The sequence below is a fragment of the Poecilia reticulata genome, linkage group LG5 (assembly GCF_000633615.1).
Source record: "Poecilia reticulata strain Guanapo linkage group LG5, Guppy_female_1.0+MT, whole genome shotgun sequence".
In the NCBI taxonomy this organism is placed as follows: Eukaryota; Metazoa; Chordata; class Actinopteri; order Cyprinodontiformes; family Poeciliidae; genus Poecilia; species Poecilia reticulata.
The window spans coordinates 7,848,205-7,873,399 of NC_024335.1; the positions used below are offsets into that span (position 1 = coordinate 7,848,205).

The following is a 25,195-nucleotide window of genomic DNA, read 5'->3' on the forward strand; positions in this document are numbered from 1 at the left end:
CAAATCAGCAGCTTTCTCAGTAAAACTCAAACGCAGACCGTGTGTTGGCCTGTGCATCACTGATAGACCAGCGACCTGACCTGGATGTACTTCGCCTCTCGCTCAATGACTGCTGGAGAAAGGATCATTCTGATCCTACCAGAACTGGAAGAAAACAGAAATGAACTCAAAAACTTCTGTGCCCAAGTCTTTAAAATGTACAGATGTTGATGTTATTAAAATCTGACTACTCAACAAATGCTTGAGCCCCTACTCATACACACTCATACCAGAGGTGAGTGCATGTCAACTTCTCATTCATTATCGCAAGCTTATTAGTTTAAAACTGTTTATTCTCCAAGTCATTTTGTTCTTTTGTCTTCGTATCTAAGAAGACAAAAGAACAACTTCTTAGATACGAAGAAGTATCTAAGATACTTCTTTTGAGCAGTATATATATACTGCTCAAAAAAATAAAGGGAATACTTAAACAACACAATATAACTCCAAGTAAATCAAACTTCTGTGAAATCAAACTGTCCACTTAGGAAGCAACACTGATTGACCCGACGAGGGTCCCCGTTGTCAATCAGTGTTGCTTCCTAAGTGGACAGTTTGATTTCACAGAAGTTTGATTTACTTGGAGTTATATTGTGTTGTTTAAGTGTTCCCTTTATTTTTTTGAGCAGTGTATATTTTTTTTACTTGAAAACTTAAAACTATTCTGAACCACTAAACACCAGAGCGACACAAAGCGGCTGCAAGCAACACGTCACTTATATTTTTTCCCCTTGCTGTGGCATTTACACATCAACACTTGCAATGATAGTAAAATAAAATGTCAGAGGCATAAGGTCAGTTTCATGAAAGCRCGCAATAAGAAGGGAGTTATAAAAAAAAAAAGCTTTGGAGTGGAGAGAAAAAAAAAAAAGAGTATTAATGAGAAAATTTAAGGCACATCCTCTGAGTTTATTAGTGGGAAATTGACTGTGCCAATAACCTTGTCGAGGCACTGGGTGAATCAGGGAACACCTCCTCCATGGCGTTTGGAAATTTAATTTCTCTGAATTAATCAGGCGTCATTATTGACGCTTTGATCTTGGAGCTGGACGAAGTGACGTCTGRATCTCTTTGTTGTGCTTTGGTTAATGTCAGCAATACTGGAAATGAAAGGAAGAACCACCGTCCAGGTGTGTATATAAATCAACCCTTGAAGGTAAGGCCGTGGTATTCACAGGCTTTGAAGATGCAGGAGCTGATCTATCAGATGGCAACATATATTTAYTCGACTGAGGTGAAACCAAAGGATTAGAGCAAAGTGAGAAACACTGTTTATTGATGTTTTTAATCCATTAGGAAATACGAATACCAAGAAGCCACAGTGGCCTTTATTACATAGAAAAACTACAAGACAGCTAGTGACTCATGATGTAACAAAACCATTATAATCTACACCAACACATTATTCTTCGTTTCTTTATAAAGCATTGGCTGCTCGTTCTGGACGTTTAGCTGCTTCCGTTCGCAGGAGACTGGGCGGCAGCCTGCAGGGTCCTCCTGGCCATCTCCAGGGCTCCTTCCTGGGTTTTGTTGCCGCCAATAAATCCTCCAGCATGGACAAAGATGCATCCCTTAATGCCACTGAGCTCCGACAGCGCTTCATCTCGCACACCGCGCCACTCTTCTGGAAGGGGCAGCCTGGGAACAGAAGGGGGAGTCGGTCAGACAGATGGACGCCACATGGTTCACATCCTGTTTATCATTCATTTCTATTAAACAAGACATCGAAATAGATGAACAAATATATAATCTGGAATAAAATGAGAAAAATAATTAAAACCAAACCAGTGAAAAGATATCAGCCTTGCCGACAATTGACTTTTCAGCTAATTTTTTAAGTAACATCATACWTGAGCTGAATGCAGGCGTCTAAATAAGAAGAGCTGCGGCTCTTGCTGTCCATCAACCTGTGAAGTAATAAAAGGCCATTTCTAACAATTTACAGACCATCAGCTACAGTGAGAAAGATTCTTTATATCTTTGTGTGAAAAACACACAAGATGRGAGCCAATCTTCCCAGAAGTGGACGTTCAAGTAAAGTTCAGTCCAGAGTTGCTGTCCAACACCMAGATATAATACAGAATCATCTCAGCCTCTATGGGTCTCAGTTAACACTTTAAAGGTTAAAGTTTATGGAGWGAATGAACAAAAATGGCTTGTCTGCAGAAGTTACCAGAAMGATTTCTCTTTTAAAACAATAATAATAAAAACTTTGCTCACAGATTAGATTCTCTAAATTATAGTGAAATAATGTTATTTAAAGAAATAAAACCTGATTACATGGGTTCAGTTTTAATGCTTAGTGAATTTTATCTCTCATTAAAAGCACTTTATATCACAAGGAGGGTGTCATTTTTGAAACTTCATATTTTCCTCTCATATCGTAGGAATTTTTCAGCATAGATATTATACATGTATCTACAGCTCTAAAAGAAATTAAGAAACCACTGAACTGAACCCCACCGAAAACCTCATGGTTATTCCACCAAATATTGATTCCTGAACTCTTACTGAGTTAAAACATTAGTTTTGTCCTTATAACTCTTAAATGAAGTGAAAATCCTAATATAACTTTAATCTGTTATATGTTTGCATTTATTCTTTGAAACAATTATCTGATTTAGCCGCAATAAATCAGAGATTCAGGGTTTGACTTGATCAAACCCAGAACTTTAATTCAAAGAAGGAAACATTTTTTTAACTTTTCTGCATCATTTTTGAATTACCCGAAATTTTCTTAAAGTTCTTTCTTCTACTGAAAGTATAGAAAAAAAGGCCTTAAAAAACATTTGTATTTCAARACCCTGTTTTTTTGTCCCATTATCAATATGTGCAAATACAATATACAGAGACCACTGTATATTGTGGTCTCTGTATATATCAGTTTACTTTAAATATGTATATGTTTGGTTAAAATGAACATTGTTCTTTTATTCTGTGAACTGCTGACAACATGTCTCTGAAATTCCAAGAAAAAATTTAGTATTTATTTGCAGAAAATGAGAAACAGTTAAAATAATGAAAAAGATGCAGTGCTTTCAGACCTCAAATAAWGCAAAGAAAACAAGTTCATATTCATTTAGAAACAACAAAACAGGGGGGGTGTTGTGGTGACGCAGGGGTTAAAGCAACTTGAAGACTGAACCTTTATTTAATAGGACCGAATTAAATATAAACCTAATGGACATTTTAGCACAAATCTAACTATCAACTGAAGAGCAGAAAAAGGTACATTTTCCTGGATATATAAAAGAAACAAAAATCATTAAAAAAAAAAAAACATACATGATTCGATGCAAAATTTCCGCATCGCTTTCCACAACAACTCGCATTGTCSTCCTCTTTTCAAATTCAATGACCAGAAAATCAAGAGACGAGCAGCTGTCATAATGTGAAAGGAACCTTTGCACACAGCAAATCTAGCATCAGCSCCTGMAAATACAGCAATAATAAAAGTCGCCTTTATTCTTCTCCAGCAATGTGGAAAATCACGAGTCGACAAAGTGGCGGGCGAGCCATACTGTGTCGGAGTCAACAAGCAATCTTACAAAGTGCGGGAAAAGATTGACTCCGCGGGGTTTTATGAGCTGACCTCCACGAAGCGTCTCTGGATGAGGCGTATAGAAGCTGACAATTCATAAAATGTGGAGCAGCTCATTTACCACCTACTGCATGTAACACACACGTCTGTCAACAACAGCATGGCCAATCGTTTAAAACGCATTACTAGTTATCTCGAGTGTGCGCCATCTGCATGTCATTTCTACTTTGATGGGGTTATAATCTCCATTATGTTAGTTTCCAGCCCTCCTTAAAGGACGGCTATATTTAGCATATTTTCACTCTGATTTAATTCCGACTCTGCACTTCATTGCTCACCTCTTGCATTCTAACGGTCTCTGAAATAGGCTTTAAATTACTTCAAATGCTTCAAAACCCGGAGAGAAAATGGCCCCAKATCCTAAAAATATTCTCCTTCTTCTTGCTTGAATATGGGATGAATTATGGATGTATRCATTTAAACTTGTCAAAAATAAGCTGACACACCTGTCAAACAGTTTAAAGTTGTTGTGAGGAGCTTTTTAAAATGCCTATCTGAAATATTCTGCCATTTTCTAAATATAAGTAACATCTCATAAAATCTGTATACCCAGAGGGATAAGCAACCAAGAAAATAATAAATAAGCACCACATAAAAACTGGGATTACTCTCAAGAGAACCCAGTTTCACACCTATTAGGATTGTCACCTGACCACCTAAGGTGTAGAGCGTGGCAAAGCTGCTGAATAATCTCTGTTAAGGGATCAACAAATCGATTGCTCCACAGTATGGCTGGAAAACAAGCTCAGAGGAAAGGTCAACGGGGATGGTAATGAGCGAAGGAGTGGAGGTGGAGGGGGGATGATGACTGCTGTAGCTGCTGCTGCTATGGCAGAGCAGGAAGCTGCTTTTCCCAAGATGACCAGACTAAAACTATGACCTCAATTAGCAAATTACAATCTCACAGGAGAAGACCCCCACAGGTGAATCTCAGCTGATACGAAGTGATTCTATAAAAAAAAAAGTGTCATTTTAATTTAGATAACACTGGAAAAAGCAGAACATTATTAGTTTAAACCTGCAATTACTGACATTTTGCAGCACTTGACCTACTAGTTGCCCTTCATCTATATAGGAATATAAGCTGTTAGTATTAAAATATATACCCTACAATACAAATAGATTATTGTTTAGTAATTTTGATGTACATTTAGGTTATTGCACTACTGACTCAAATGCTGTTTTATGCACATATATGAGCTTGTTATTTGCCTATAATGTATTAATTAAAAAGGCAAATGGTTAATACTGCAAACATTTGGTTCATGGATGGAGTTTAGCATTACATAAGTAATAGTTTCACTCTTCTGGAACTTAATGTTGTGTATTTTTTTATGAATATTCAAAACTTTACCATGAATAAAAAGCACCAACTTATGGCATAAYAACTTCACTTTTGCCCAAAAGAATACTACCTTAACTTTCTTCGTTTTTTTAGTCTGGAAAGTAATAAATTCAAAAACTTGCTGCTTCTGCCATTTCAATGATTTTGGGATTGAGACAATTTTGAGTCAGAGGAGGTGGATTCATTTATGGTTATCGGAAAAAAAATTCTCTTAAAAAGTTTGATTTATTGTGACAATATTAATTATCTTTGAAAACCATAAAACTTGCATGGTTACCACAATAAATACGCAAAATATGACAAAATGTAAACCTAATTGTGACATCTTGGAAAAAGACAAATTARTTTCACATACTAGTCAGCGTTTTTTATTTGCTTGTTTTTTTTTAAACTTATGGCTRAAAATGATTTAAAATATGGTAGGAACAGACAATAAAAGTACTAAAACTGCAGTAACATAAGGTTACAGATGACAGCAGCTATTTTTCTTGCACAAATAATGGTGTTTATTTGCTTTCCCCCATGATGCTTTCAGGCTATAGTATCATTCAGCACATACAGTAACATACAGCACATTTCTAGAAAGAATACTTTCACTTCCATCTCCCTTCTGCTGGCTCACATTTCCTTAGCAATGTGATGCAGATAAAAATAGACCTCTTTCGCCCCAGGTGCAGTAGCAGGGACACAGGCGATAACAACACCCCTTTTGCAGAGTCGGCACAAGCTTACTGGGAGGAAACAGGCCACCCAGAGAAGAGCCATCTGGAGCCATGTTTTTTTATTTTAATCCATCGTATAAGCCATTGTTCCCATGTTGCTCCCCACCAACCAGCATGTTTTCATTAAATTAAATCTTTGAGGCGCTCCGAGACCACAAACAGGTGCCTGTCTTTTAAGTTCAAACACACTGCTGCCGGATAGGATTCTGCAGAGGTGTGGAAAAATGTCTAGCAGGAGGATGAAGAGGGGAACGGCAGAAAGTGTGAAAGCTGAGAAAGTGAGATAGTAGATGAAGACGACGAATTGGAGAAGGAGAGAAAATAGGATTAATAGGAAGGAGCAAGACAGATGGAAAAAAAAGTGACGAAATGTAAGAGGATAATTATGGGACAGACAGAAAACTCCCAAGAGAAAGGAGGAGCAGAGAAGCTGAAGAAGAAAAAAAAACCCTAATTGGAAAGCTGGAGAAACGGGAGCTTATGGGGAGAGGTGAAAAATAAAAGTGTCCAACATGACACCAACTGGTCAGACCAGGAGAACAAAATAAAATMTCTTTTTAACTTCCTGTGTGTRTGAGCACAATTTGCTCAGATGGTCCCCTGCTGCTTTCAAGAAACTCACAAACAGTAATGAGCCCTTTGAATCTGAGGCCGGGTCTGACTCCATCACAGGTGGAGGAGAAATATATTTAAAGAACAGAGCAGTGAGGAGGTTAGAGATGCTATTGAGAGTGACAACATGGACTCAGTTCCAGCAAGAGGTCACTGCAACRACGACGAGAAGAAAAAAAAGAAGCTTCGCTGAATAATAGTGCAACAGATGTCACATCAACTGCATTCACAATGAAATCTTACTCTGTAATCYATATAATTTAACCTACCAGCTTAATATTAGTGCTATTTGTGGCTTTTATTTTACAGTGCAAAATCTTCTTAACTGTTCTTTAAAATGTAACTTTCTGCTTAGACTCAACTGTGATATTCTTATGATAAAGTTGAATAAAAATCCAGTACATTCAAAACATTATTAAAACAAGTTTAAACGAAAACGTGAAAAATGTATAACGGTCTGATCACTGATATTTCAAGCAACAGCAGCAATAGTTGATGCRACAACTGCTGCTACTGCTGGAGAAATAACACATTTGTTGAAGGCTGTGCAAACACCTTCACGGTTTCCAGACTGGTTAGATTTCCAGTTGAACTTTAGAGACTTTTTGTCTCGTTAAAAGGTGAAAGTTTTATTTTTAATAATTTATCATGAGTTCTGTTTTATCACAAAGAAGATCAATTTRAACAGGCCAGTGTACGCTTCAGACATTCACAGAATTTCATAGAAAATAGTGTATTAGATTCCTTCAGAGTTATTTTAACGAGTAAAGTCAGAAATAAAATAAAAAAAACTTTTAGTATTTTATTGCCTACAAGTCATTAYCGATATTTGGACATGTATTGCTAAAAAAGAGAGCACAGAGTCTCATCAGCTGCATTAATTGGCACTTTTTCTTCCTCATTTTTCACAATATTATCTGCTGTCATTTTTACTCATTAACTTAATGAATTTGGACCAATCTTATCAACTTTTATTACATTTACCTTTAAACATTTCCAAGCAATAAAACAAAACAAAAAAAAGAAAAACTTGACAAAGTCTCACAGGCATCATAGGATTTTTAGCTGAACCAATTAATCTTCGCCAACACAAGCCTCCAAACTAAATGTATAATAAGCAGGATTATGCATAAAATCTTAATTAAATGTCCCCAATCAGCTTCTGAACACACACTCAGATGTATGGCAGTGCTTGAAATTGTTTTGAGTTTTCACTTACAAATAATCTTGGTGTGAAACCAGAAATCAGCTGCAGGGAGGAGATAGATAAACATTTTATAGAATTAGCTTTAATTAAAGCTACATACATAAACTTTTGATGGAAGTTTCTTAATTAAAGCTTTTGCAACCAGGTACAAATGAGTGGCTAGTTACTTACACTGAATCTCAGTCTTCATTTTTCATTTGGATATAATTTACATTAATAACCGATGAGTTTTTAAAATGACATTTGAGAAAAAAAATACTTCCTTAATATAAACTTCTGCCTTGTATGACACAAAAAATAAGGTAMGATTTTGCCCAGCATACTGACAGGGGATATTAAATCATATGGCCCGCTGTTGTTCTCCTTTGCCCAATAAAATTTTGTTGATTTGTTATCTGACAGATGAGATGATTCAGACATTCATGAAATGACATTTCCCAATTTCTAACATGAATAAATTGTGCAACCAGCATTTTAAGCTGTTTTGACACCAGCTTTGACTGTGCAATAAAGGTTTGGAAACAGGACTGGCTGTAAATATTACCTCAACCTGCAACAGCAGGCTGACAGCTCCTCTAAGCAACTGCTTTAAATCATTAGAATCTCTTAAAGTATCTGTAACAAACTCCATAYAGTCCATGCCAAAAAAGTCTATTACACATGGTAACTAGTATCCACCATCCTCCAACCTGGTGGTTTTCCAGGTGGAGAGAAGACACACACCTCCAAATTGCACCCAAACTTGGTTGTGCTGGTTGTTAGGAGACTGAATGTTGTTGTACCTTCTTTTGGCCAATTTGAGTGCAATATGTACCTGGTGGACATATATAGAAAAACATAAGCTCCATCCTTTAAGGTTATTTTAGAAATGTAATACAAACTCCGAGCACAACTTATAAAAATAAACACAAGCCTAACAAAATTTGGTTAGGTCACAAAAAATATCACAAAGACATTTTGGTTTCTGGTGCATGACTATTTCTGACTGCCTCTGCATAAGATACCTGTTGAGAGAGCTTTTTTAAGTATGTTTAGGTTATATATAAGAACTCTGTATGTAGATACTACGCATAAACCTCTGTAGGCCGTATCCTCTTATTCTGCTGTTAAACAGCTGAAACTGAGGCCAAGCAATTCTCCATAGAACATATGCAAATGGTGACGCAGTGCTAAAAACATCCTGGCAAAGAAGTGGTACATCTGGACGTTAGTGTAAATGTACTTTAAGAAAAGTGAAACATGCATTTCATGTGCCGTGAGCATGGTTTGCATACTTAAACATTTCCAGAGATAGCAGCATCAGGAATAATATAATATTTTATCAGTGAAAACTTAGCTGGAAGTGACAGTAATATATCAATGAACTAACTAAATCATACTAATGCTTAAATATGAATGTTTACTATACMTGAATATTTAAATGCTTTGTTAATTTATTTTAAAAGAAAGTAATTACAATTAGTTTTGCTGATTTGATATCTCACCAGATAATAAAATGTGTTGTGTTGTTTTTCTGTTCTCAAATACAGAGATGACAGCCAAACAGCTAACAAAGTCACACTGGTTAGTTTTGTTGCTTCACTAATAACCGGCTGAGCCATCAGCTGACTGATTTTTTTTTTATTTTTATTGGTACCGCAGCAGAAAACAGGTTTGCGTCATTCTTCATTTCAAACCTGGGAAGCGCATCTTGACGGGGAGCTCAGCCGTCATTGGGCTGCTCATGAAGCTAATATTTAAACAGATATAGTGAGGGAGATTTACTACTTCAGTGCTGCAGATACAGAAGCTTTACTTTTCTTCAAAGTACTGTCGAACATCTGTACTGTCGCTGTAGCACAGCTAACATTTGGCATTTTTCTGCATTTCTTTTATTCTGTCTTATTGAGCTTGCTTATCAACTAAAGAAGGACACAAATGTAATTTTCTGGATATACTCACCGTTTTTGCTACTGGAGCACTGCTGCTGGTAAAATGCGACCGTTTGGGCTAATCGATTTTAATGCAAATGAGTATGCTTGAATAATTCATTTTTCTACTGTCGATTACATCGAGATATAGATTATTTTTGACAACCCTACGGCATATTTTGTAATGACCATTGCAACTGAACATATTGTGCAGCTCTACATAGTTGCACACAACATTCTGTTAAACTAAGAGAGACTTTTTGACGACTGAATGGCGTTCACATTCTGAACAGGATGATGAGATAATAACACAATATGCTAATTTCTATTGCTCAACAGAGCATGAATCCCACACTCATTAATATTAATGAAAACTCTAAAGCGCATAGGTAGTAGCTCTAAGTAAATGCAGCTGTCAAACAGGAAATATGTCGCCTAACTTCATTCAAAGCACTGGGTCTAATTAACAGCAGGGAGTCAAAAAAATAGATATATCTGAGTGAGAGGTGTGTGCATGGAAAAAAAAAAGACTCTGGTGGCTTCATCAAAGTGTTGATTGTGTTTACGTCTTCCTGCTCCTCAGAGAGCTGTGAGAACAAACCTGCTGTCCTGACTAAGATATTACCTCCTTGCAAACGAGTAAAAACAAGTGTTTCAGGCTTTGTAGGAGGAATGCTCTCCCTAGATAACATGCTCACGCTTCGTGAGCTGTTGTCAAATGGTCCACTAAACATTATATGTAAATCGTATCCCATCGTTCGTCTCTGTCACCAGACCTAAGCTCACTTCCACACATGGAGGAAACGAAGGTTTGCCTGTATGAAACTGTTCTGTAGGAAGCTTTGTGGGAGCCAGAGTCACAAAGATAACTTCTCTGAGATGTCCCCTACATTTACACAGTCCAAAGCTGTGCAGTATGCAGCAGATTTGGCCTTTAAATGACATTTAACAACAAAAAGAACAACAGAACTTGGTTCAAGTCTGTGTCATGGCTACCTGTTCTGGAAGGTGCTTAGCCCTGCAGGGACACACTGGACACGCCACTGGCCGTTCAGGTCTGGGTAAAGGACAAACTTGATGGGAGTTTCTACGTCTAGTTCTTTCTCGAGCGCAAACAAATGCTCCTTCCAGGGACAGCCACCCTGAGAGAAAAGCAGCACCTCCCCACTGGGATCAACCTGGAAACAACAAAGAGGGGAAACTTCAATCAGTGAATTTTCTTTTCTTCCCAAGCCACCGTGTCAGACGGTTTGCTGCTGAGAGACGTTTAAGAAGTTGATGCGTAAAAATGTTTGTGGAAAAAAGGAAAACTCTTGGCAGATGACTAAAATTAACCATCTGTTTTTACAGTCTGTCTTTGGCGAGCTTCAGCCAGTCAGATCAACAGAGTGGAACCAATTAAAAAAAATCTAACTCTTAGCTTAATCAGACAGGGGGGGGAGTAAAAACATCTTCTCCATCAGCATTAAAAATTATAGTTACATATTTGCTCTTCTCTTATTAAAAGTTGCTTCCCAGTCAGGTATAATTGGAGCTCTGCCATCTGGCTTCATGTCACAGATTATTGGTACTCCACTCAAAGAGGCATCTTCAAATTCTGACCAGTGGTTGATCTGGTCATAATTTGTTTAGTTGTCCTGATCAAAACATCAGCATTTTATTTGATGAAATGTTTTTCAAGACTTTCAAAAGCCCAAATGGTCTAGATTATAGTAGTGCTTCATGCAAGTAATTGTAAAAAGAAAGTTTTGATGATCTGCAAAGTTTTATTATGAAACACAGGAACACATGAATGAAAAGCAGCTGAAGAGATGCCATCCAGTACCTACGGATAAGCTGACAGTAAAATCAAAGTCTGCGCTAGCTTTTTAAGTTGCCAAGTGCAACTTAAAAACAAAGTTAGATAAGTTGTTTGCTACATTTAATCACCTAATAAATAAATGTCTTTAAAAACCTTTAGATCCACATGGGTGATTATTGCTGTGCCTGCACGTCAATGTGCAGACTGTGCATCCAACTGAACAAATTTATATTGATTACTGAATTAATTACTTTTAATTATTCAGATAATATTAAAATTAAATGCATTTAAACAAGTCAGGCTAAAAAATATAAAGATTTAAGGGGGTTTTTTTCCACTGCGGGAGAATAAAAGCATATTTCTGTTCAATTTAATGACTAAAAGTAGTTTGTAGGTTTCCTGGAAATGCTTCAGCTTTTATCATAACAGTTCAAGTAAAAGGTGCAACAGAAGCAGATTATTTTCCTGTTTGAGTTACACTCAAAACTGTGCTGTTTGTGTTCATTTTCTGTCTAGTCTCAACATAACAGACATTGTCAAAACTCAAGCTATTCATCAGTGAATGTGTACATTTGACTTAGTTTTGTTACAGATGGCAATCTATGCATTTATTCATACTTTAAAGAGAAAAAATKTAACAGTTTGAATAAATCTTGAAGGATGTAGACACCTCTTAAAAGGCACAGGAAATGTATAACAAAATGAAAGCATAAACAAAAGCGAATCGTTTATACTTTGAAACATTTACTGATCACTGTTSACAACAAATGTGTTTTATGAATTACCCTCACCTTTCAGACATGCTTTGTTCACAACTTTTCTGTTTCGTCAGTGCATTAATAGACATTTTATTCTTTTTGCCAAAAAGGAGAAAAATAAATGAGTGTTCACAGTACTGTTACCTGATGTCTCTCTTTGAATGCTTGTTCGACCACTGCTCGGGCTGGCAGCCAGGAAGATTTGTAGAAATCCAGACGGTCCAGAAACTCTTCCCCAACCATCTTCAGGGCCTTCTTGAAACCATCCTAGTGAAAAATTGAAGAGGTTAGCTTGTGATTAATTTCAAAGTTTCTTGGAGGGCCGCATTAAGAGCACTAAGGAAATGCATTCAAACAAATTACATCTTCGCGCATCACCACAACTGTTTCTCCAGTTTGTTTTAGAAATTGCTTAATGTGAAACTCAAAGGAAAGAGAATAATAACTGCAATATAATTGTTAAATATGACGATATCAGTWGTGCGTAATCCTTCTTTTTCAAATTAATCTTTATTTTCCTTCATCACAATGTCTTTACCACGCTYCACAAGCTTTAGCATCTTGGTCACTGAAACCCACATCAAATTATAGCCTCGAGCAGAGCTACATCAACCCAACAGGTCACAAATAGTGTTAATGTGAAACMCCTGGAATAAAGCAGTCCTTTTGTTTTGCACATGGATATTTCAATAAGTATTGCAGTTTGCTATACAGGCAGCTTCAGAAAGAACTAAAGGGTTCTGGCAGTCTGATACCGATAATAATTTGCTTTAATAAGATAAAATCCACAGTGGTAAATTTTTTTAAGAGGTCAAAGAAAAGAGCTGCGCAGTGTTTGTCATCTAGAGACCTCTATAAAATCTTTATTTCAAGGGTACTGTGGTTGTGTCCTCAGCTGAAGACAGAAGGCATGACATGATTACTAAAAAGTCTGAGTTCCTCTTCTCTAAAATGTTCACAGATTTTAACAAGAATGGGCAATTTTTACATAGGTTTGCAGTTGTTAAGTGTGCAGAAGCACYTGCTTTGAATAATGAGAGCCTAACGGAAAATTTCCAGGTGAAGACAATCTAACTTGTCTCCAAAGAAAGGTTGGAAATGAAACTCATGCTTTTGGTCATGTATGTATTATTTTTTCAACATAATATGTACAAATCAACTCAGTTGATAAGGTACGATCTCAAAAACACAGCTTCACACTGTATGCCATAGAGAGGTCTAATCTGTATGCATCTGAATGAGAAGCCTGCAGCAGMAGAGGGTTTTCGCGGTCATGGATCGAGGAGATGAAAATCCAATACGCTTTTTTTCAATTATAACACACAGCCACTGCTCACAGGTTAGTCTACCATAAATCTGTCTCAGTTTTCCAGTGATGCCCCGAGACGGCTTGCCAGAAGGATCAGTTAGTGTGGAAATTGGAGGAACGTACCCAGACAAAAAAATAATAATTGTGTGAGCTGAATTGTGAAAAAACAAATAGGCCAACTGGTCCCCTAAGAGCCCTTACAATGGAAAAAGCCATTGGCATAGTCAACATATTTGCAAGGCTGGGCAGCATATATCTCGTGAGGGCTTTCTGAAAACAGGTGCTGATTCCCTGAAGACATTCCCATCCTGCACTAATGAGACAGAAAAGTGACACTGGGTCGTCGCCGAGTCTGTTTCTGTTCGGCTTTAAATTGAACCTCTGGACACTAATTGCTTTGCACCCATTTTGTTAGTCACAACACTTTTAACCCATTTAGGGTTTTTTGTGTCAAGACAGCTTGTTCATTATGCATGTCATTATAATTAAGAGGGATTTTTTTTTATATATAGGAACCGCCTGAGTGCAAAAGCTTTATGTCTAATATCAAAGCCAAACAAAAGGTGGCTGTAGGCAATTTAAAATTGATGAAGGTAAGAGGTTATTCATCATTCATAATATATCACTTAATATCAATTATTATTCCTCTAAAATATCTAAAAACAAATCAAACCTCATCAATATTGCATGTTGCATTGGAAAAACCCTTCATGCTTTAAATGTCTTGCATGTAAAACATATAATTTTCATTTACCATGCATGGATCTATAAATATGTAAATTGCTCACATCCTCTATTTCCATCTTCTGCTGGTAACTGCAGCAAATCTGCAAACYTTCACCTTCACTTAGAACATGTACAACTACTCAGCGATGCACAATGGCAGACTGAGATAAGTGTGCAGTTCAAACTGTGTGTTTAAAACAGAAACAAAGGAACTCGGCTCAACACAACAGAACAGATGAAGAATGTTAAAACATAAAACACTTTAAGAGCAAATATTTAAGAACTGAAAGGTAAAAGGTATAGAGAAAATGTTTTTTACTTCACTTTGTATGTGGTAACTTTCTCCACATGTAGACATAAACATAATAATTCTTTGGAGAAGGTGTGGAATCAAAATAATTTGCACTTCTTTCCATCTCATTTAAGTGTATAAACTGAAAGACATATTTATTGATTGGATTTAGATGTMTTATACTGCATTAATGTTGAAGCAATTGAATTGTTTAATTAAATGTGATTTACATGTTCAAAATATGTATTACCAATATAATAACATATTAAATCTGATTGCAATGATCACATCAGATCCAATTAATCCAATTTTTACTTTATCTCATCTCCAATCCTCCAGCCAGAGGAYTGGAGGATCTCTCAATSCTCTGACTGGAGAGATCTGACTGGGTATCTCCTCCAGTCAGATCTCATAACAAGCTGAATAATTACTGGTATGGAAAGCATGAATTTAGGAAGCCAATGCATTCCAAACAGCTTTTTACTCCAAAACGTTTTTTACATAGTTCATTGAAATAGTAAAATGTCACTCAGCGATACAGTGGCTGATACATTGATGATAATGTCATTATATTTCTTTTTTTCAGATATGCTGGCTACTGGTTTTCAGGTTTGCAGTTCACTACTGTGCAGAGATTGTAATAATTAGGGTTTCAAAGTGGTTGATTTTTTTTCCCCCATGGGTAACACTCAAGATTTAAAGTGCTTTTTAAACTCTATAATAAAATAATAAGCATAGCATAGATGACATTTATACTTGTAAGAATATGTATTGTTTATTGAACAATTGTTTTCCTGTACCACTTTCTATTTTTAATCCAASAAAGACATCAAGAAAAACAGAACTTAAAAAGATATCGATTTACATTTAAACCAGCCTAAAACCTAAAGGGGGCTGTTGTTTGTTTTTRGTGTCCATCTATACTAGACTTATTTTTTCCTGCACAAAAACTTTTTATCTGCTGGAAAATATGTTCATCCTTCCAGTTTCATCTTCTCCCACATCAGGCTTTGCTGCTCTTTTCTGCCTTACGATGACAAAGCACTATTGCTGTACATTCGTTCATCGGCACACAATAATTGAAACTTGAAGAAAGCAACTTTGGCTTGAGAAAACTGGCATGATCTATGAAAGGACTGACYACAGGGTGCCTAGACATTGTTCCAGGCCAAAATTCAATACTTTTTCAAAACTCTTCGTTCTTTCTTAGGCAGTTCTAACAAATGTTAAAATACAGTCATAGTTTACAGATAACTGTACGGAATAAAGCTGTTGTGGACATCCCTTATTTAATTATTGACGAAATTAAAACCTTGACGAAAACCATCAACAATTCTAAATAAATGATCGCAGATCCCTAAACGGTAGAGTAACCCTGTGATGTTTTCCATGCCTCTCCACGTGTGAGTAAATCGCACATGCACGGTCACATGCGCTCACCTCAGTGTCCTGACTCTTGCTGTTCCAGCGAGGATTCAGATGTGCGACACGTGCACTCAGCGTGGAGGAGACGGCATAACGAGCTTCCCCATCGAACTGTGAGATACCGTTGTCTATAGCATCCACCTCCTCCACAAAGTTCTCGTACAGCTGTGAGCGAAGAGACACGTGACGCATTGAGAATCAGTAAGGAGAATCCACCGTTTCTTTTTTTAACAAAGTCTGTTTAGTCTTATGAAATCTGAAAAAAACAAAAGGACTTGCATGGGAAAATAACTTACTGAGATGTCCCCATAGTACATAAGAGATTAAAAATAAGAAAGTAAAATGCATGCAAGGATAAGAAGAGACAAACAGAAGCTGATTTGGGGCAGAAAACCCTTAGTGCATCGGAAGGTCAATCACCAAAGAGCTGACATTTTGCAAGAGGCTTGAAAGGAAAACAAAGCACTTGTTTGTCTAAAACAGCTGAGAACAAGACATAAAACACCAAAATAAATAAAGCCTGAGCTGTGCCTAAAAGGATTATCTATGGCTTTAAACACAGCAATACATCAAACAAAGCCAAGACGAAATGACGTAATAGCACTAATATTAAAGTTGACCTATGTTTGACATCCTGAGGCTCTAAACTCTGACAGCTGAGTGTTTCTGTCGGCCAAGAGTTCARAAACAATAAATCATTTGAATTATTACACCTTACTGACAATAATCAAGAGCAAACAATRGCTGCAAATTAAACAGTAACAAAAAAGGAACAWTTTGCAATTGTTACAGTGGCATAGATTTTTTTTTTGTTTTGTAGTTTGCAGTTAAGATTGAATGCTTTTTACTGTAATATGAGCAAAAGTCTCTCCCATTTAARAAGGTCGTCAAAGCTTTCAATTTCATGATAAAAACACTGTTCAGTGAAAACAGATCTGGTTCCAACAGCTGGCTGTTAGTATAGTAAATAAAGCACAATCAGTGGCAATCCATGGGCGACCATAAATCTGTTATCTTTCTTTTCTCACCTTGTCAAAAAGCACGTCCAGCTGCCTGTCATCCTCCTTCATCTGCGTCAGCTGGGCCAGCAGTCGGCGGCCAAAGTGCAGATAGACCAGACCGGCAGAGCTGAGCTTGGTCACCCACGGCTTCTCAGGACACAGACTGTGGAAGTTCTCTGTGAAAGTCCTAAGGAGAGAACAAGATAACCTCTCAGATCACCGCAGCAGAAACAAAGGTTTCCATTTATGACATAGTTTAACAAAGTTGAACTATTTCTCTTTTTTAATCATTAATAGTAGAGATGAGGTGGGACAAGTGTCAAGCTGGTTGGAAACGAGTAAACACAGCAAACCGAGTCCTACCGGGTCACGCTCACAACACTSTTTGGTGTGGATGTTGCTACTGACGGAAGAAGACTGAAAGCTAACTGTTCTCAGTATGAGCAGGCTGGAGGCACAGAAATGTGAGCAGCTATTTAAAAGGAACATTTTTCTTTTCTGACATGTCAAGAATTGTAAGAAAAAGACTTTCAGCAGAGAACAGTGTGGTTGTACAGAGTGGGATGGAAAAGATGCTGTTTTTTTTTCCTTTACAGATGTCAATCTTTGGATTTGAAAATACTGCAATCTTTAGGAGTTAATATTAGGATTTACACAATATKCACACAGAGACTGTTTTTTTGTAATGCTAACCATGCTAACTGTTAAATAATATGTTATTTAAGTTTTTGTTTTAGGTTATTATTAAAGCACTGCTTCATGGCTAAAATCCTCGCACACAGTTAAATCTGCTGCTAATAAGAGAGTAATGTCTGATCAGTGATATAAGAAGTTATAAGTAAACTTCTTATATCAGCAAGAGGCTGATATAAGAGGCTGATTTTTGTGGCTTTCACTGCCTGAAAGCCACAAAAATATTTCTGTGCTTTACTTATAGYTTCTTAAATCACAGATTTCAAAAATAAATCATAATTACAAGTTTTTTTTCTTCCTTTCAAACAAAAGCTGGAAATCAGCCAAAAAAAAWTTACTGACATTTGAATTTCTAACTTTTAAGAAATAAATTATAATAGCAGGTACACAGTTAGGTCTGAAATTATTCATACGCTAAAACAAGGAAATGTAAATGCTCTTCCAAGAGTAGTGGACTAAAAATTAAGCTAAATGTAATATGTTTTAAATTTAATATGTGTTAAAGAAATTATTTGGTGTTTAATATGTTACCTGAATACAAATGGAGACAACAAACAACAACATGTGGAAAATAATGAAGAAGATATGTTCACAAAACTTAAGTACACTCACACTTTTACAGTAATGAAGCAATTAGCACCCTTGTGCTGTTATAGAACTACATTTCATTAATTGATCAATACATAGAGTGAAAGCCTCCAAAACATATACAGTATATGCTCAATAAGATATTAGATCTGAAGTGTATACACAAAGCAGAGAATGAAGAGGAAACTGTTGACAACCGTCATCCTGTAAGGGTTATAAGGCCATTTCCAAACAGTTTTGAGTCCATCATTTCACAGACAAAGAGATTCCCAAGCGGAAAAGATTCAAGAGTTGCCAATCTTCCTAGCAGAGGTTGAACTATCACATTTGCCACAATGTCAGAGCATGTAATTCTCACGGGAGCTGCAAGAAGCTCAAAAATGCCAAAAGAGTTCAGGACAGTGAAACTGGGAAAAGATTTAACACGTATGGCTGAAAGGAGAAAAACACTGTTCATAGGAGAAGCATGACAGCAATACGTATGTTTCTAAAGTACGTCCAGAGAAACYTGAGATTTCTCTAGCAATGTCCTTTGGGCCGRCAAAATAAATTAAGRGCCGTTTGGCCACAATTCTCAGAGCAATGTTTGGAGAAAACCAAACACTCCATATCAACACAAACACATCATACCAGCTATGAAGCACAGCAGGGGAGGGGCGACGCTTTGAGCTTCATTGGAAGCTGCTGATCAAAATATTGTAGGTAAAATCCTTAAACATCTGTCCTGTCAGCATCAAATTCAAAACAGAAAGACCGATTTGAACTCCTAAGAAAGCTGTGCAAGCATAACTGAATGGTGAGTAGATTGATGGAACAATGAACAAAGGATGGGAGCAAATTTAATCAACATTGATTAAGTTGTACAAAAGATGAGTAGGGCTGCAACTCACATCTTAGTAATCAAGTATTCTATTGATTATTCTGATGATTAGTTGATTAATTGGCACCTTCTACAGATTTTTCATTTAACCACTTAAGCTTATTTTATACAATATTAAAAATGTAAAACAATGCACCATTCCTTTAGTGAACTCGTGATCATTTGTAGCAAAGCATGCATCTGCAGCTTACAAACTCAGCTTCTGCAAGACTTAAAAACTATACAGTGCAGGGTTGACTTTTTTTTATTAACTCATTACTAACTGGATAACAAAAGGTATTTAATAGGAGATGTTTTTTTCCAACAAAATTTGAACCAGGTGAAGTTAAAACTATACCACTTATTTGCAGACAAGGTGTTTTTTTTTTTAACCTTAAATATAAAATGTTTTTTTTTTTTTTTTTTACAGATTTGGCTTAGTTACTACTTGAGTATGTTGTTGACTCAAAAAAAAACTTTTTTGAGTCTGCATACTCCAGTTAATGATTATTTGATTACTAGATGACAATTATTTCAATAATCGATTGATCARGATTAATCAGGTTAATCATTTCAGCCCTAAAGCCCTTCAAGTTGTTGCTGTTTGTACTTGATATTGTATTGAGAAGATTTATTTACAGTAACAATAACTTACATCTTAGCTAATGTTAGCTAACTAAAGAACAGAGTACTACACAGCTGCCTGTCACAAAATGTTGACATGCAGATGTGCTAAGCTAATGCACTTTACCCTAATGCTAATGTTTTACCCTATATTGATCATCTGAGATGTATATGCAATACTTGTAAGCTTAAGAATAATTCTCCATGCCGATATGCTCYTCAGTGTTCTTTTCCAGCRCGTCTCTTAGGTTGAGCACACGCAGCCACTGCTGGTCTCCCCTCTGACATGTGCTGAGTTAGGTGGGCTCCAGCAATAAGCTACTGCTGGTCATTTAATTCAAGTTTAATTAGGATGCTTTGGCTACAGCACAGCAGAAAGCAGGATGTCAAACGAATGAGTGACATGCTAGTAGACTAGGGGGTAATCAGAGCTATTAAAGCCCTAATTGGCCAAGCTAAGGCATTTCTATGGCAATATGGAGGATATCACACTGATAGGACGAGAGTAAAAAAAACATCACTGGCAAAAATGTAGAAGCATATTCACGCTGAACGWGCCAAAAAAATTAAAGTCATCTGATCTGCTTGTGTGAAATCAACATTACAGCATGAGCCACRCTGACTCATAAGGGGGACAGATAAAAGGAAAAAGTTGCAAATGTTTTTGCAGAAAAAGTTTTGAATAAACTTTAGACACATGTGTTTACAAGCTAAACTACTTAATGTTTCTGATCCCTCTAATCATTAGAAGGATTGCTTTAAGCTGTGTCTCTAGCCTGTCTGCGTGCGTGTGTGTGTGTGTGTGGGGGGGGGTGTGCGTGTGTGTGTGGGTGTGCATATGTGTGTGTTTCATAGACTTATCAAAGCATTACAAGAAACATCCTGCTTCTTGAAACTTGCAACGATGGGAAATTAAGCTTGAGCAAGGAGGCTGCAAATCAGGCTGCATTTTCCCTCCTTCTAAAAAGTAACATTTTAAATGTGACAAAAATCCAAACATCGTTATTCCCAATTTGTATTTTATATTTTCAGGAAGAGCATCAACCACAACATTTAAACTGTCAGATAATMTTGTGCAGCTCCCCTGCCTGCACCCCGGTTCGTGGATCAGGGTTGTTCCATCAGATTGTGCAGATTTCACGGAGATTCTAATTCAAACCCCAGTCTAAGGATGTCAGAAGCTGGGTCAGTGCATTGTTATTATATGAAAGGCATGTCAGAGCAGATTTTGCGGAGCTGCAGGGTGCGCTGTCAGAGTTGAATGCTTTTATTGAAGTAACACCCATATAAATGTCAGGACCTCTTCTACTTCAGTGCAATATTGTGTTGGAACACAATTATGGCGAATTTCACTTGACATTAATGTTGTCACTTTTAAGTGTATAATAACAAGGATGTAAAATGTCCAATAAATTAAATTCTGGTGAGGTTAGATTAAATATTCTTAGTGACTATAAGTAGTTGAGGCAGCCTGCTGTGTCAAGATCCATTTTTTCATGCAGATCTGCAACCTGGAACTTATATTTCAATACTAAATTCAGAAAAGTATTTCAGTTCTTCAGTACAGTGATGAGTCACATTTAATCCCAGATATTTTCCAACCTTCAGATAGAGTTTGGAGAACTGCCTCCACTTCTTCCAGTCACCACATGTTTTGATTTAGTGAAACAAACTTTGTAAGAACTTAAGCTAAACTTAAACATGCTATTATGAAACGTATATTTAGTAGAAATKTAGCTAAGATTTGTAGCACTACAATAGACCACTTAACTTTACATTGCATACAATAACCAATTGATGGGTAATATCCTATTTTTGTCATGTTATCTAATAAAAACCTTTTTTTAATTATTGCCTTCAATTGCTATTAAATAATATGCAAGTATAATATTAAGTAATGCAAACACTAATGGCAAATATAATTTAAACATCCCATTAGTTAACATAAATTCAGTCGCATATTAGCTTAGCATAGCATTTTCGCTAGTGCTGGAACACAACCTAACTTACATGATGATAGCTACTAGTAGCCAATAAAGAAATACTAACATTTCTATAAGCTAACATGTCATGAGTAGTATTAGACAATGCTAGCTAGCTATTTAACTTTATATAGGATATAATAGACATGTTAGCTTATAGAAATGTTAGCATCTTAACTAAATTTACCCATGTAAATATTTTTGAAGAGCTTCCTTAAGCAAATTGTACAACGTAAAAAGAACAGACGGCTACACAGGTCTTTCAGAAATGTTTTCAATGCACAACTTCTGTAAAGATTATGTACCTGACCTAAAAACAGTTATATATTGCTATATCTATGGGTTTTCTTTTTTTTTTTTTTCTGTTTCATAATGCTCATCTAGCCATCCGTTATCTTCTACTTAATCTGGTGTGAGATTGTTGGGGCAGCTGCCAAAGCAGAGAGGTCCAGAGTTTCCTCTCCCAAGCTACTTGGGSCATTTTCTCTAATGGTTTCTCACGGTTACAAATGGTTTTAAAATGCTGTCTTCTTTTAGTGCAAGTTATTTATTATACAAAAACAAACAAATAGATTTGATTATGAAGTTCAAACAATTTAACATCTTTGGGGGGGAAGTATTGGTTCACACCTTCAAAGTAAAAAACCTGCTGCTACCATTTTAACAAACTGATTTGTTGTCAGAAGCCCAACAAATCAGTTTATCTTGACTGCATAACATAACGAGTCGAAACTGGGAAGCAACAATTAACTGGGTCTCAATTGACTAAGAGTGATTACAGTCCAGTCATCAAACTGTCTTCTTCTTTCAATTGCCCCTTTTAAGGGACTCCAGAGTGAATTATTACCTCCATCTCATCCTATCATTTGCATCCTCTTCTGTTATCCCACCTCTCTTAATATCCTCCTTTACTTCATCCATAAACCTTATCTTTTCCTTACTCACTGTTAGCTCCATGTCAAACATTCTTTTTCCAATCTATTCACTATGCCTCCTTTCTTCCTGGTTTGAGTAGCAACCACTAAACAGAAGTTGTACCTCTCTCAAAATATAATGTATAATTAACGTGTGGCAAACAGCTTATAGAAGACTCAAATTCATCTCTTCATTGTATCAATGCACCTGTCAAGTTCACGTGTCTAGCCAYCATTTTCCAGATCTTTCTCCAGTATCCGGCCCGCGTACATGCTTTCTTTCCAATACAATCATCATCAGCATATGTGAGTGACAGACACATTCTCCCGTGGCCTCCTGCTGAGCTGTGGCAGCCTCTGAACCTCGTGAGCCAACAGCAGGAGGGGGTTCGATTGAAGGAGCACTAATTACCACTAACYGGAGAGATCTCCGACATACGTTCATCACTATAGCCATAAAAGTCATTTACTTTCATAATCAGGACAGTAAGTTAGCAAAACACCTGGAATGTGATATTGGACAACGTGACCAGACTTTCAGTGAATCCAGTCATTAGAAAGTTTGCTAGAAAAACAGAGCCTGTCCTTTCATTGTTCATTCAGAGAAAGATTGTTTCAATATGTTAGAACAGCAACCAAGGGGAGACTTACTCTGACGGTCTAGATAATGAAAACRTTCCTAATCTTATTATCTAAACATTATAATAATAAAAAGACACAGAGAAACAGTGGCACAATAAATTATGTTAGAGACAGAAAACTCTAGGTGTAATAAGCGAGATTAATTACAGTGTCTGGCTCAAAGATAGGCCAAACTGGCACATCAAAATGTAATGCATTCTGTTAGTAATATAAAGTTACACTGTCCAGTAGATATATAGCTAAAGACCAGACCTGAAGTAGGCACCTTTTCATTTCACAATATTTCAAGCATTCGCCAGAAAAAAGGCCTGGTGGAATATCTTGTTGATTAATTACTATCAGCTACCAGTAACATTTTCACARAGTTATTAGCATTAAGATAAAATCCAGTGGAAATTTTCTCAAGAATAGTTATATGTTTAAATCTTCAATCAAGCAACCTGTAGGCTAAAGATGACAGAGCTCATCACTTCTACCATCAGTACACAATTCAAAACCAAGCGTACATTGCAATGTGGGGAAAAAAATCAGTGTGAACAACCTGGACCACAGACAGTATAGCTGCCGGTAATGACAAATTTATTCAGAGCCTGACATACAGATTTCAGAGTAACACATGGTCCCATTCAATTGTGTGTCTGACAGAGAATGTTTTGTTTGTCGTAATGCAATAAACATTTACACAATAAAAAGTGTGAAATGCTCACCAACTCAAATGTTAGAAAATGTAGGACAAAATAATAAAACTACTGAACTTAATCAACCCAGTTTCTTCCAACTTCAAGTATTTAGTTTAAAACACTATGCTGTCACAAATTTATTTTGAACTGAACATAAATAAATAAATAACCGGCAGATCCTAGACTCACTTTTACTTGGCGTTTAAAAGTTTACCAAGCTCTTTGACAGAACTGCTCGTGATATTGCAAATACTTCATTACTGCAATTATTAGTTTGTATGATGCTAACATGACAAATKAAATTTGAGTCAGGAATTCACACTTTGCAAGACAATATATACAAGTTGTTGCACTGAATCTCACCAGAGTTTAAGTCCTCATCTGATAATAACAAAAATATTTAAAGTCAAAACGTGTGTTGCAATGTTTGACAGATGAGAAAGAGAGAGACTATAGAGTACTTTGAAGTTATTAAAGGGGTGGTATTATGTATTTTCCAGGTAGGGCTGTAGTGATACAATGATCTCACGATACAATACACGATATTCTGCTCACAATATGATATATACTACGATATTCAGCAAACGATACAATTCGATACACTTGCAATTTTCTGAAAGACTTTAGAGGGACAGAGTGATTTTGGTGACATTTTGTGACTGTTATAGAGTTGGAYTGAATTAATTTAACTAAAAACTGATTAAAAGCACCAACTACACAATACCTGGCTCTGGTTGGGCATGGACACAGACTTAAAGTCGACAGCTGGACAAAATGAATCAAAGAAGTGGTGAGAAAACATGTTTCTTTTAATTGAAACTGTACAAACTGTAGCTTACATGCATTTGTAAAGTAAATAAAGTGCACCAAGTACCCTGCTCTGAATAGTTTGATACCTTTTTAACCTTGACACTTAACATCTGAAGGAATCACTCTCAGCCTGATAACCTAATCACTCTCCCGGCGAAGCAAGCAGTGAGTGAGCAAGGTGACAGTTGGATGTTACGATACTTGCAGATGAATATCGATTTTTTTCTAGGAAAGAAAATATTGATATAYATYGCAAAATCGATATYGTTACACAGCCCTATTTCCAGGCACATAGAGCAATTTTAAAAGCACAATCAAGTAACTATGTYACCTACAGTTGTTATAAAAATGTTGCATATATCAAACATAACCGAAAACAAATAGGCTTCYGTCTCTTTAAGAAACTTTTTGTTTGTCCATTTGCAACCGCTCTAAGGAGTGTTGAACTGAAAAGTAGTTTCTATGATGAGCTCCACAGATGTCCATTTCCACCAGGCRTTTGCTAATTGCTGCTGTTGCTACAACACCTTTTCCCACCACACTTTTTCYATCCTCTCARCTTTCAGTGACTATGGCTGGAAACAAAACTCTGAACAAGCAGCTTCTTTTGAAATGACCTTTTGCGATTCATGTTCCTTGTGGAATTGTTAATGAC

General features: G+C 36.5%; 1 protein-coding gene across 1 annotated transcript in view; it reads right to left on the reverse strand.

Moving 5' to 3' along the window:
- Window positions 1-1,295: 1,295 nt before the first annotated feature.
- The window catches only part of myg1 (myg1 exonuclease), a 26,003-nt gene continuing 2,103 nt past the window's right edge, over window positions 1,296-25,195 (reverse strand). The window contains exons 3-7 of the mRNA XM_008408840.2: window positions 16,776-16,935; window positions 15,763-15,912; window positions 12,140-12,262; window positions 10,433-10,614; window positions 1,296-1,677 (exon numbers count right to left, since the gene is read on the reverse strand). Coding sequence (XP_008407062.1) covers window positions 1,488-1,677; window positions 10,433-10,614; window positions 12,140-12,262; window positions 15,763-15,912; window positions 16,776-16,935 — 805 coding nt within the window. The 3' untranslated portion in view covers window positions 1,296-1,487. The remainder of the gene's footprint in view (window positions 1,678-10,432; window positions 10,615-12,139; window positions 12,263-15,762; window positions 15,913-16,775; window positions 16,936-25,195) is intronic.